The sequence below is a fragment of the Symphodus melops genome (assembly GCF_947650265.1).
Source record: "Symphodus melops genome assembly, chromosome: 15".
In the NCBI taxonomy this organism is placed as follows: Eukaryota; Metazoa; Chordata; class Actinopteri; order Labriformes; family Labridae; genus Symphodus; species Symphodus melops.
In genome coordinates this window covers 7,289,785-7,302,753 of record NC_136705.1, presented here as the reverse complement: position 1 = coordinate 7,302,753, position 12,969 = coordinate 7,289,785, and the positions used below count along the sequence as shown (strand labels likewise).

The 12,969-nt window shown below is 39.9% G+C and overlaps 1 protein-coding gene across 1 annotated transcript; it reads right to left on the bottom strand.

The window, feature by feature from the left end:
• Positions 1-574: 574 nt before the first annotated feature.
• syndig1 (synapse differentiation inducing 1) lies at positions 575-11,843 on the bottom strand. Its single transcript, XM_079363233.1, has 4 exons — positions 11,365-11,843; positions 8,745-9,431; positions 7,315-7,452; positions 575-1,044 (listed from the first exon to the last, which is right to left on the bottom strand). The coding sequence occupies exons 2-4, from the start codon at positions 9,333-9,335 to the stop codon at positions 886-888; spliced, it is 888 nt and encodes a 295-aa protein (XP_079219359.1). The 5' UTR covers positions 9,336-9,431; positions 11,365-11,843; the 3' UTR covers positions 575-885.
• Between the last annotated feature and the right edge of the window lie 1,126 nt (positions 11,844-12,969).

Genomic DNA, 12,969 nt, shown 5'->3' with positions numbered 1-12,969 from the left:
TATCAGCAATCCAGTAAAGAGCTATCAATCAAATGATCAAGCATCAATGTGCACATTACTGCTTTTTGTGTAACATGTCACTTGCAGTGTGATGTCATTATGTCATTTTCACTCTGAATTTGTAATCACTGTAAATTAATTCTTACAGCTCTGAAAAAGCATCATTAACTTTCTTGATTCATTTATGTAAGTGGATCTGATGTTTGGGTGAAAAACATTAGCAGATTACAGTTTAATCACTGGGTCACTGCATATTTAAAGATGTTTGTGAGTGCATTAGTTCAGCAACTGTTACATTTTGCTAAATAATTATCTTTGAATACAAGTATTAATACTATTGGCCAATCTGTAAAGCTTTTAAGACAATAATTATCAATTGTATCAGTGATTAATGGTAATTTCTTAAGTTCATATTTTAGTTAGAATCATAACGAACTGAATAAAACTGAAATATCTTATTTTTTATTTGACTTAAAGACAAAAAGTGTCATTTTAAAAGTTCTTTAAACAAACTGGAATCCCTTGAAGACAAAACAACAAGCTTGTAAAGCATCTTTGCTTTCTGTGTCTCATCTTCTCAAAAAAAAAAAAAAATCCCCACATAGATGCTGCAATCTGATTGGTTTAAAGGTTTCAGGCTGTACAAAAACTCAATAGTCTCCTGACATGCCCCTTACTGTAAGTTTGATCCAGATAAGTACGTCACTGTGTCATCACACAAACGACTCAGCGTGCATCTGTTGAACCTCCTCTGGCCGACAGGAAGACTTCCTCCAGCTTACTGCTGTGGGTCAACCTGTCGAATATGAGCACTTGAGCATCCGGGTGAAGATTAAAAATCTAATCTTTCCCAGTGTCTGTTGGGCATTTTTCCTTCTGAAAAGTTTACCAGTGGTGGTTCTTGGAGAGGTAGGCAATCAGGGCCACAGCCACGCCCACATAGATACCTGTCCCGATGGTGATTGACAGCACAGCCAGGAAGAGTGCCCGCCTCGAACTGGAGCTGGCGTGATGGAAATCTCCTTTAGACACGGCCTTGTTGGTCTATGAGGGAGAAAAATTTAGAAAACAGGAAAGGGAAGGAGAAGACATGGGGAACAAAGATGAGAAAATGAGTAGCCTGGGAAAATGAAAGTAGAAACAGTTAGCAGTCCTGTGAGGTACTCATTGTACTGTAAAGCTCCAAAGGCAACTCAAGGAATCAAGGCATGCCACTTTATCTTAAAATGGTCAATCCAAAAACTCTGCTGTTACACCAATAAATGAGCTCCTGTTTGAATCACTCAACCAAACAATCAATTGTTATATATAGTACAAAGCACCAAATCATAACAAGTGATCTCAGGACAATCTACTTAAAAAGCAGATCGATACCAAAGTCTTGAGTCTTGTTTCGTATTAACGTATCTAATAATGAGCAATCACTTTGCAACTGCAAGAAGAACATTAACAGGCAGAACCAGACTGGATAGTGACCACACATCTTCTATGACCAGACTGGGACATACAGACAGGGATATTTATGTGTTTAACTAGTTTAACTATAAAATTGTTTTTCTGAAGTATTCCCAGGTTGCTTTCTTACACTAGCAGCCTGAAGCATTCACCAGTAATGTCCCATGTTTCCAAAGTTCATGCTGTGACATTTTCCTGTACTGTTCCACGGTTTCATGGACCTGCATGACCAGCACTCAGCTAATAATTTTAACACCAAACAAGCTTTTGACTTCATTCATAGTCAGTTGATTACAAATGAGATTGCACCCCTTCTTAAATACAGAAGAAATATACAGGATTACTTTAGTCTGACAACATACTGGAAGAAAATGGCCTATTATGCAAGTCAGTGTGAACATAAAGGATACATGCCGTTACACCTTTGAGCTTCTTTTTCTTCAGTGGCTGTCCACTAAAGCATTACTGCTTTGCATTTGTCATTTTTCATCTTCCAGAATCCTAAGGCAGTTTCCCTGGTTTTGGCGCTCATTAATACTGAAATGCTTCCAATCTCTTCCTCAACTCAGATAATGCCACTGCTGCACAGCATCGGAGATGTGCCTGTTCTTTTAACGCAAGCCTGGAAAACTCTAATGTCTGTTTGATACTGGCGGCTTTACAAAGTTCACAGACAGATAAACAACATTAGAATATAGATTATAATGGATGGAAAAAAACATCAGTCCTCCTGCTCTGGGATCAGATTTCAATCAGGCTAATGTGATCAAGAGGCTAAACATGCTGTTTAGTTTTAGACGAAGGGCGAGCCTGAACCTGGTGTAACTGATGAAGCGATGAAAAACTTGTAAAAGTTTGGGGGGTTGAATTACCAGATTCCAACATTATTCACATTAAGACTCAACACTGAAAGAGCCATTTTTGTGAAACATGTTTTTGTATTCAATGTGTGCATGTTCTCAGCTGTAATTTCTTGTCAAATTCACAAATACAAGTAAAGGGAGAGGTAAGTAATGACAGGTGAGCAGCCTAATATTGGAGGCTGGCACAGTTTTTAAACCGCTATTGTTAAGTGTAGCCTATGGCCTGTAACATTGAGCCTGTTTCATTTAAAATAGACTATACTGGATAAATGTATGCATGGATGACCAGAGGCTTTATTGTTAATGGATGATGTGAAAATATATTACTAATGGACTGACATGTTGCCCCGCCACATGGAAGATGATGTGTCAATTAAGAACGTACGGTAGGTTAGCAGCCTCTCAGTGGGCTTTTTCTTTATGTGCAATGATGGATTCAGTGTGGGAAGTGTCGCCACTGGCAACCCGCCCTGTATATTTCTGAACTGTAGGTGTGAGGTGCCATGGAAACTGCAACATAGTCAGTAGCTCATCTACTACCAAACAACAAGAATTAAATGTTAGTAAAATTCTTTCAGCCTGAACTTTGACTTTGTGACTGACAAGTGGCTTTAAAACTCATTGAGCCATGAGAAGAAACTGTTAAGGAGGGGTTTTACTGAGCTTTCTTTTATAACTTGGTTTTGCTCTGTAAAAGTTAAAGTGCTGACAAGGGATGGACAAAAAATCCAATAAACAATTCAACATTGTCATCTCCACTAACCGGAATTTCTAATGAAGAAGAATTTGTTTGTCCACTATGCCAGCTTGAAGTTGTAAATTGTAAATGTGACACGGCCAGTAAAATTAACTAAAGTTGTTTCATTTATTTTTGTCCTTTCCTGTTTCATTTTGATCTTATCCTTGTGTCTGTCTTTCAGATCCTGCTCCTCGTGATTTCCTGCTTTGTACCTCCCTGTCTTTGTGCACACCTGTGTCTCATTATTCCCTGATTGTCTGTGTATATCATACCTGGGTTTCCTCACTAGTTCCAGTCGTTTCCCTCATGTTTATTTTCTTCTTTTGTTGTCTTTTGACTGCTGTTTTTGGATTTGTTTGTACCTCTCTTGTTTACTGACCTGGGTGTCTCATTTATAAAACAGTGTGTAAAATCCACAACTACAAATGTAGCCAGTAGCAGCAGGATTTGGAGTTTTTGCCCATGGACACTCTGACGTGCAGGAGCTCAGAATCTTCAAGGTGAGAAATGGCAGTCTCCAACACTAAGCCATAGCAGAAGTTTCAGAGCTGTGATGCAGCCACCCTCCATTATTAGGAGCTAGTAGCTCCGGTGAATGAGCCTGCTCTCTCTGCATTACTACCCTGATGTAAACGAGGACAGTGAATGGAAGGCATCTGGTAAAAGTGCAGCAAAACTTGTATAGAACCACTCAACAAGAGTGAAGCGTAGCATGAAGGCTGGTGGTGCTAGCACTGCTTATTTTAACGACACTCAGCAAACCTTTGTGACATCATTAATGGGATCCATGTTTCAGCAGCATTTAACAGAACAATCAATTTTGTTCCTGAAAAACACTTTGAAAATAGCATTTTTATTGGCTACATCAAATAATGTTTTTGACATTGATCATCAGGATCATCCCTTGGACTCACAGATAATTTTTAGATGAGTGTGAGTCTGTTTACAAGCTGAATTGATTTTTGAACATGATTTAGCTGGCAGGAAGCAGCTCCCTGTAAATATTGCTTCACTTCCAGTAAGATTTAATTACACTTTCAGAACAATCAGATGTCCAATCACTGACGTCAGTCAACAAGAGCAGCAGTGCGGGGCCACTTCTGATTGGTAGGGAGGAAGACAATGAGGCGCTCCCACAGTATCTGCTGCATTATGAAAAACGTCCCTGTAGGTCGGTGTGGAGCCAGGAGTTATGTAAAGAGCTGTGAGTGTGTGTGTTGGGGCTACACTCTAAAGCATCCATTCAGATTATCCACACCAGCTTAACAACAAACAGATTGTTTCAGTCTGCCACCAGAACAGTTTGCTGTCAGAACACATGAGTTCAGAGAGTAAACTGGCCTGACAGACAAACAAATGCAGAAATGCACCCTGACAGTAAAAAATCCTGCAAGCACGTAGCTGTCAGAAATGCATAAATAACAGACGCATTACGTTTCGCTTAGCCTTCCCATTTACACCCTGAGCAACAGCTCATAACAGACCTCAACTAAAATGTCTGTTAACTTGCCTAACGTTAAAGTATTGTGAAAGTCAATTACCCAGCCACTGAATTATTTTTAGTGTAATAATCTATGAGTATAGTATCATGACAAGTCAATACTTGACAGTATTGTCATAACAGTGAAGTTTCTTATGTGTACAGTCACAGTGAACTTCCCTTACATTAAAGTTTTATAAATGTAAACAGTCTTGAAAGTAAATGTTCTTTAACAGACTTTTTTGTTAAGGGAATACTTCACCCATTTACATGAAGCTTTGTAGCATTAGAAACATAGGTTTAATAAACCTAAAACTGCCATGATAAAACTGGTTGCTGGAGAGGTTTAAGGTCACTTGCCAAGTCCTGCCCCAGTGCCTTTGAGCAGGGAACCAAACGTGTATTTATACATTTCTTTATTTTTTAATTGAAAATGTAAAAATGAACTGAGTGCAGAGATCAGAGTAATAGTGAATCATCCTGAGGTATTTGAGCATAAAACATTCAGTAGTATCTTCTCAGTGTCCTAAAATGTGTCTTGATACGTAAGTTAGTTATGTCCCACTACAAAACATTTTTCATTTATTCATACAGAACCTTACCCTGCAAGTGAAGAAATTAAACTTAAAGTAAAACTTCCTTTTAGTCAATGTGTCAACTGTAATTGATGTTATGATGACGAGATGACAGTTATGGGCCGTGTAGCTGTTGTATATCTCTGAGTGAAGGTAATCATGAAGAACATGTCAGTGTTAAACTAGTAGTTTCCCTGAGATGTCACTAATAACAAATTCTGACACACAAGCATCTGTCCAGTAATGTGCCTTGACAGAAATGGGGGGGATTAATTGCCTGTGCACAACTGCTCTGTATGACTCAACTCTTCTATTGTTTTATTACCCCCCCCCCCCCCCCCCCCCCCCCCCCACACACACACACACACACACACACACACACACACACACACACACACACACACACACACACACACACACACACACACACACACACACACACACACACACACGCGCACGCAAACATACAAACACACGCGCATAATGTGCAGTGATGGATTCCAGTGTGGGATGTGTTGCTACTGGCAACCAGCTGTATCTTCCTGAACTGTCGGTGCGAGGTGCCATGGAAACGGCAACACATGCAGTAGATCAGCCACACAACAATAAGACAACATTATTCAAATTCTTTCGGCCTGATCAGTGATGCTTGTTGCTGCATTTAAATTTTAACATCAAAATAAGCTCCAAACAACAACACTATTTTTTAAGCAGTCAAATTTGCCATAGTATAAAGCAGGGGTGGCCAACCCTGGTCCTCGAGAGCCACAATCCTGCATGTTTTAGATGTCTCCCTCTTCCAACACACCTGATTCAAATGATTATCTCATCATCAAGCTCTGCAGAAGCCTGATAACAATCCTGATCATTTGAATCAGGTGTGTTGGAAGAGGGAGACATCTAAAACATGCAGGATTGTGGCTCTCGAGGACCAGGGTTGGCTACCCCTGGTATAAAGACTATACAAAGTTCTGAAACAAGCAACAAAGTTCATCCTGTAATCTTTTCTAAACTTCCAATAACTGAAATGACTGCTCCTGCCTGAAACACATAAATAGTTAAATAGGCCATCAAACCTCTCTGTTTTATTCTAATATACAGTAATTAAACAGGTGATTGATATACTTTATATTTTTACAGTTTTCATAAAATCATAGACGAGAGTCAACTTAACATCCAGCCTAACGATTTACACTGAAATACAGACTACCTCAGCAAGATGTTTTGAAATATTAGATGAGAGCAGGTCAAGTCAAGTTTATTTATATAGCACATTTAGAACAGCCACGGCAGACGATAGTGCTGTACATATGGGGATACACAAACATGGAGACAGGCAAATAGATGGAGTTTCCTCATCGGGCTGACTGCAGATCAGTGGCCTGTGGCACCAGTTTGTATTTTTCTTTCATTTGTGTTCAAGGTCCACATTAAACCCTATGTTGAATCTTGTTACTTTGGAACTTAAGTTGTGTGGTTCTTTGGTTGCACCTCAGGGGCCTAAGGTTTATTTTACTACAGTAAGATGTTTTAGTAACGTAGAGTGTAACATCCAAAATAACCAAAATATTGACACAGACATGATGATTTACTGCATCTCTTGCAAAAGCAAGCACTGCAAACAGAATGCAATTTACCTCTAAAAGTTATACTTTTTCTCAAAACTTCTAACACAAACAACACATGCCTCATCCTCGTCTTTCTCAAACACATCAATTTGACTCCTTTTAATGGCGTTTAATCTCGGATATCTGTGTGATCTAATTGGTTACAGGTGTCTTAACATGTGTATTTTAAGTTGAGGTAGATAACTTAGAGTGCCGAGGCCCAATATGTAAAATATCTACTATATGAAATCATAGAATGACCTTGCTATATCATCAGACGTTAAGGAGTAAGCTAGTTTGTTCTCCTTCTGTCTTCAATTCTGATGTGGAATGGTTTGTTTTTTGTTTTGACCATAGAAGGTAGGCAGTGTTAAGCCAACTCTGTATGGATTCAGATATAACTGATCCTACCCCACCTAAAAAGCCTATTACACCTCTTAGCCTTGGTTGTAATAGATGAATACCAGTTGTAATACCAATACCAAAGAGTCAGGATAAACTCAGTACAAGTCAGTCAAACTATTTCTAATGAACTCTTTGGAGCTCTGCTCGACCAGCAAGGTGTTGCAGCTCAGGTGAGTCGGCGTGTCCTTACCTCATGAGACAGGTAGAAGGCAGCAATGCCGAGCGGCCAGAAGCAGCAAAGCATGGAGAAGACACTGAGGCCCAGGTGATCTCTAGGAGGCATCAACAGGAAGGCATCCTCACTCTCTGATTCACTGGAGTAATCACTCTGATAAAACATACAGTCAGTTTAGTTGACAAACTCATTGTCTGTTCAACGAAAGAACTAGGACTTCCTCTCCAGATAGATGTTAGTTTGAATGGATGGGGCCTCAGCTAACCCTGGTTTTATTTCTCAATAATAAATAATTCCAACCTGGTATGAAACGGATGAGACACAAGATTGTATGAAGCTTACTTGAACAGTCTACCATTATGGGAACGTGTTGTCATGGCACGGTCTGCCTGCACCTTTAAATAACACGTACAACTCAGCCATGAAGGCAGACATAATGTGCAGACAGATGTGCCTCTGTTGAATGTTTCTCAACCACAGCTTCAACACAACCAATTTTACTCTGAAGGCGCTCTCTTCAAAACTGACTATAAATGGCTTTTTGATAAAAAAACGATTTTACCTGTGCAGTGATAAACTATAACTAGTATGGAAGTGCAACCAGGTCTGCACACTCTTGCAGTGATCTCCCTCTCTCCCTGGTATTAGAGGGACAGAGTAGATTAAAGCTGGACTTTACAGAGACAAATTCACAGCATTTCAAGCTAATCTTCTCTAAAGCGATTGGCTGTTAGGCGGCCAAATGTGTCGTTCAGAGAGCTGCAGCTCGCTAATCTCATTCTGCTGGAAACTCAATAACTCACAACCGGGTGGATGGAGGGATGTCAGGGAGCTAAATTAGATTGATTATTAAATATGCTTTCCATTAAACAGAGTCAAATCCCTAACAGACAAAACACTGTCAGGACGATCACAGACAATACACTTAAGACCTCTACAAAACTAAATGTAATGAAAACTAGTGAACATCATAAAGACAAATAGCTCAGGGTGTTTTAAGGTTGATTGAGCTTAGCAATGGTTTCCGTCTTTCACGCTAAGCTAGGATAAAAGCTAGGACCTTCCCAACATGTTAAAAAGTTCCCTAAAATAGCTTAAGCCATTGGTTTAAGAAGTCTATTTTTCAAATCAAAGTAAAGTATGATATCGAGATAGCTCGCACGCCAAGCTTGCAGACAGTTAACTTCTAATTCCTGAACCCAGATGCCAGTCAACTTATAACAATGATGTGTGAATTAAGCAGGTAAAATGAGCAAAAACTGAAGCCTCTGGGTTGAGCACAAAAGATGTAGAAATCTCTAAAGGACCAGCAGCTTATCACATGCATCTTCGCACCTGCAGAGGGCGCTCTTTTAGCCAGCATATACATTATACTGAAAAAAATCACTTGTTTGATTGCTTTTTATGTTCACAGGATAAAACATTGATTAATTGAATCTGCTGACCTCGAGCTCCTGAAACTCGTCATCATCGTCAATGTCATACGAGAGCGTATGAATCTTTGCGTCCTCTCCAGAATAGTCCATAAACCTCCCGTCAGCAAAGAGCAGCGCCTCCTTTGTGGAGGAGGCAGCAGCTGAGAAGGAGGCATCAGGGCTCAGACCTTCAATGAAGGTAGTCTCACAGCAGTCGCCTACCCCCGCTTCTCCCCACGCCCGCAGAACGCTCTCTGGGCACAGGAGGAGGCTCGGTGCCGGTCTGTAGTGAGGGTCGGAAAACACCTGTTGAGGGAGGAGAGCACTGGGGTTCAGGAGCTGAGAAGGACCTCCTCCCTTATTACTGTTCCTCTCCTGCTGAGGAGGTGTATTCATCACATGATGCTGATATTGAGGAGCTGAGTACACCAATAGCAGCGCCTCTCGAGGTTCCCCAGCAATCCTATGGGTGTCAATGAGGCCATTTTGTGTGCAGGGGTCTCCACCCTCCCCTCCTCCAGCTTCTTCTTCCCCATCTCCTCTTCCTACGCCTCTTGGGGATGCCCTCACATGTTTGGAAGAGGATCCAGCTCTTTGGTTAGCCTCTTCTCCACCCTCCATCCCTCTTTGGAGCTCTGCTGGGTGCTGCTCCTCCTCCACAGAGGCTTTCTCAGAGAGGTCAGAGGTCAGGGGTCAGGCAACGCATGCTGAACCCTCCTGAAAAAAATAAACAAAACCATTCCTCACATGTGAACCCAGATGTAAAACACAGGACATACCCCCATTGGCTGCATATATACGGCAAAAGATGAGAGAAGTGCAGCCAACATTAGCAGAGGAAAGGAGGACAGTAAGAGTAAAAGTTAAAAATAGTCACAATATCCCTTCTGTGCATGTATTTTGGCCTTACTTTGCAATACAACAGAATGAGATGGAGAAATGTTGTCCATATTGATAGTCGATGGGGTTCCCCTGCTTAGCCAGACAGGTCCTCTCTTATTCACGTAGATGTAAAGCGTCAGCATGTGGCTGACAGTTACAGACAGCATGTATCAATATGCCATTGTTCCACATGTACATCTGATAGCAGTTGGAAGTCAGCACTCTTACACACTGACCTGAGGAGCTGGAACCATGAATGAGGAAAACTGAACAAACCTGCTTGTTCCAAGTTTGTTTATGAAACACTATACTGAAATACTATCATAATGATGAACTTGTTTAATATACAATCTTTAGCTTTGACAAATCAATACAGTATTCAGATGATGGTTTAGTGCACACAGTAATCCATAAGGATGCTCCTCCACTGCTGAAGACATTTGTTCAGCTCTATTCACAGTAAACGAGTAAAACTTTAAACCCTTAAATGTGTCTCAAGCTTAGCAAAATTGTCTCTCCTTTAAAAAATATAATTATTTTGATTAATCTGACAACAACAACAAATGTTCTGTTGTAATGTTGAAAAATGATTTATTGCTCATCATTGTTGAAAAACGTGTGACACACTAGTGACCACTTTTGGAGAATTAAAAGTAGTACTTTGATGTATGATGGGTTTTTTTCAATAAGGGTTCATTTACTATTGTTAGTTTGTAAGCAAAGGTCTGTGTGTTAAACAGTTTGTCTATTTTTGATAACATTAAAGGTTCTATTATTCTGCATTTGATTCAATCACCTGCTCAAACACATCGGGTGGCAACTCAGAGAGAAAAAATCTGGTACAGAACATGTTTTCATTATTGTGGGAATAAATGTGTTTTTGGTACTTTGGTACTTTATACAAAGAAATGCATTTCATGCTCATATATTATAAACTCAGTACACGTGACATTATCATCAGCCTCCTGATCAATATATCTGTCTATAACTGATGATCTTTGAAGCTGGAGCTGAGGCACTGGTGTTAAAAAAACAAGTGCATATACCTGACAACTACGCAGCAACCACACAGCTACTCCTTGCACAGGAGTACTGTCACAGAGTGGTGTTATACTGTTACCAAAGATAGGACCTGAGTACTTCTTCCATAAATGCTGCAGTGACTTCATGTTTACGATCTCGTAGTACTATTTAAAGAAGCAGTAACACGGTGTAACCTTGAGCACGTTCAAACCTTTTCACCATTTATCATATATTTAGGACTACATTACTTAGGCTATGAATGACACTGTGTGGTGTTTTGAAAGATGTTCTTCTGATAGCCTATAATCAGTTATAATTAAGGTCGTGTGCAGCTTTAATTGATCAAGACATTAGTTTGCTGTTTAATTCAATGTAATTGTTTCATGTAATCATATATGTAGATAATGCAACAACTGTTCCTCAGTTTGTGTGTTAAAGGTCTTTATCGACCTTCGATTCAATTAGAAAAATCCATGCACATCAATAATAAAGGCCAAGACCCCAGGAAATTCCCCTCCAACACACACACACACACGATACTATTCATGCATTAAAAAAAACAAGCGCGCACGCGCATTTACGCACATACACAGTTACATACATATAAATATGTGGTGAAATCTAACCAAGCTGTGAACCTGAATACCGACAGTGTCACCAGCTGTGACGTCACCGCGATGATGCCAAACTTGGCGTGTAATTAAGGAAACACAGACAGGCATAAAGGCTTACATAGCCTACTCACCTCCCAAGGTGAGACACGAGACCGTGCTTCCATCTATCCATCAATTCATCCGACCTTGCAATCAATCCATCCAGGTTTTACAACGACCCCTCCTCTGTCCGCCAACCTCCCTCCCCTGTGCACTAAGCCGAAAGAGTGCCGGTGTGCTTCGTGAGAGAGGGAGCAGAGCGGAGTGCAGTATGGCAGGTGTCCGTCTGGTTGGAGAGTCCTGCAGAGAAGAAATTAAGCGGGGGGAGGAGGAGAGAGAGCGATAGAGAGTAGGAGGAGAGAGAGAGTTACCTAACTGACTGAGGGATACAAGAAGGAAGAGACGTGAGCGGAATATAGAAGAGAATTGCGTGTTTTTTTGCTGTAGCGCATGTTTTCATGTTGGATAGAAGAATAACAGCACCTCCATAGTCCTAAAGCCCCTCTGAACTCATATTCACTTACGGTGTAAAAATAATGTAGCCTATTCAATGCATACATTTGTGCAAAAAAAAAAAAAACCCTGCAGCGAGTGTCCACCTGACAGCTAAAAATCCCCATTAGACCATTAGATTAAGTGACCATGTCTACAATTAAAATGGTTCGAGCCTTGTACAATTGTTTTGGTCTGTATCGTTCATTTGTCTATTCATGACAACTGCACAGAGTTGGAATTTTACAAACTTTCTTCTTGGTGTTTAATTTGATTGAGCTATATTGAAAGATATTTTCACTAACAAATTGGAAATATTAAATAAAATGCCTTACTGTGTGGTGACACTATGTTGCTGTTAAAGAAACCTAAAACTCCATCTCCTCCCCTCATTAGTGCCAAAAGCTGCAAAAATCAACAAATGCATGTAAGTTGCTGTTTTCTATGTGTATGAAGAGACAATAGTCCACCAGGCTTTTTTAATGACCCTTGTTTCTGTCGATATGTTTCTTTGGTGGCTTGAAAAAAATGAATTGAGATAGAAGTGTTCAGCTCCAACATTGAGCCAAGTTTAGAATAGAATCATCACTGCCCTCTGCTGGTAAGAAGGGAAATACTTACAGGAAAAGCAATACAGCAACATAAACATAAGATAAAAACACATTAATATAATAATAAAAACATAACTAAAGCATTGCATGGGGGCTTCCAAGTGTCAAAGAGTACAGGTTTCAAAGTTTAAACTATAATATGAGAGCTTGATAAGCAGCTGCATACTGGTGGGGAAGAAAGATGTTTGAACAATCTCTGGTGCAGAAGGTTGGTGCAGTCTGCTGTTTCTAACCTTGAAATTAATATATTAAATTATATTTTAAAATGCTTTAGAACCATTTTATTTGAAGACTTTTAAGGTTTTTGCTCCTTTCAGTTATTTCATTTTTTAAACACAACACACATATGTTCTGCGGTAGCCTATATGGTTAGAACACATGAAACACCAGCAGATATAAATGTAAGCAATGTTCAGTTCAACATTTAAACCTTTTACTAAATCTAAATTTATGGTGAATTAAATGCAGGTGTGCAGGTAGCAGCATGGTCAAACCACAATCTGTTTGTATTTGTGTGAAGAAAAATAATAATCAAGGGCAAAAAAGAGAATAGTCTCAGCATCCAGTTTGCAATCAAAATAAACCATTTATTCA

Excerpts from the sequence above, each read along its gene's own strand:
- syndig1 (XM_079363233.1), bottom strand. The coding sequence starts at position 9,335 with ATGGAGGGTGGAGAAGAGGCTAACCAAAGAGCTGGATCCTCTTCCAAA. Across the intron at positions 7,453-8,744 it reads ACGAGTTTCAGGAGCTCGAG|AGTGATTACTCCAGTGAATC; the intron begins GTCAGCAGATTC and ends ATGTTTTATCAG. Across the intron at positions 1,045-7,314 it reads CCTTCTACCTGTCTCATGAG|ACCAACAAGGCCGTGTCTAA; the intron begins GTAAGGACACGC and ends TCTCCCTCATAG.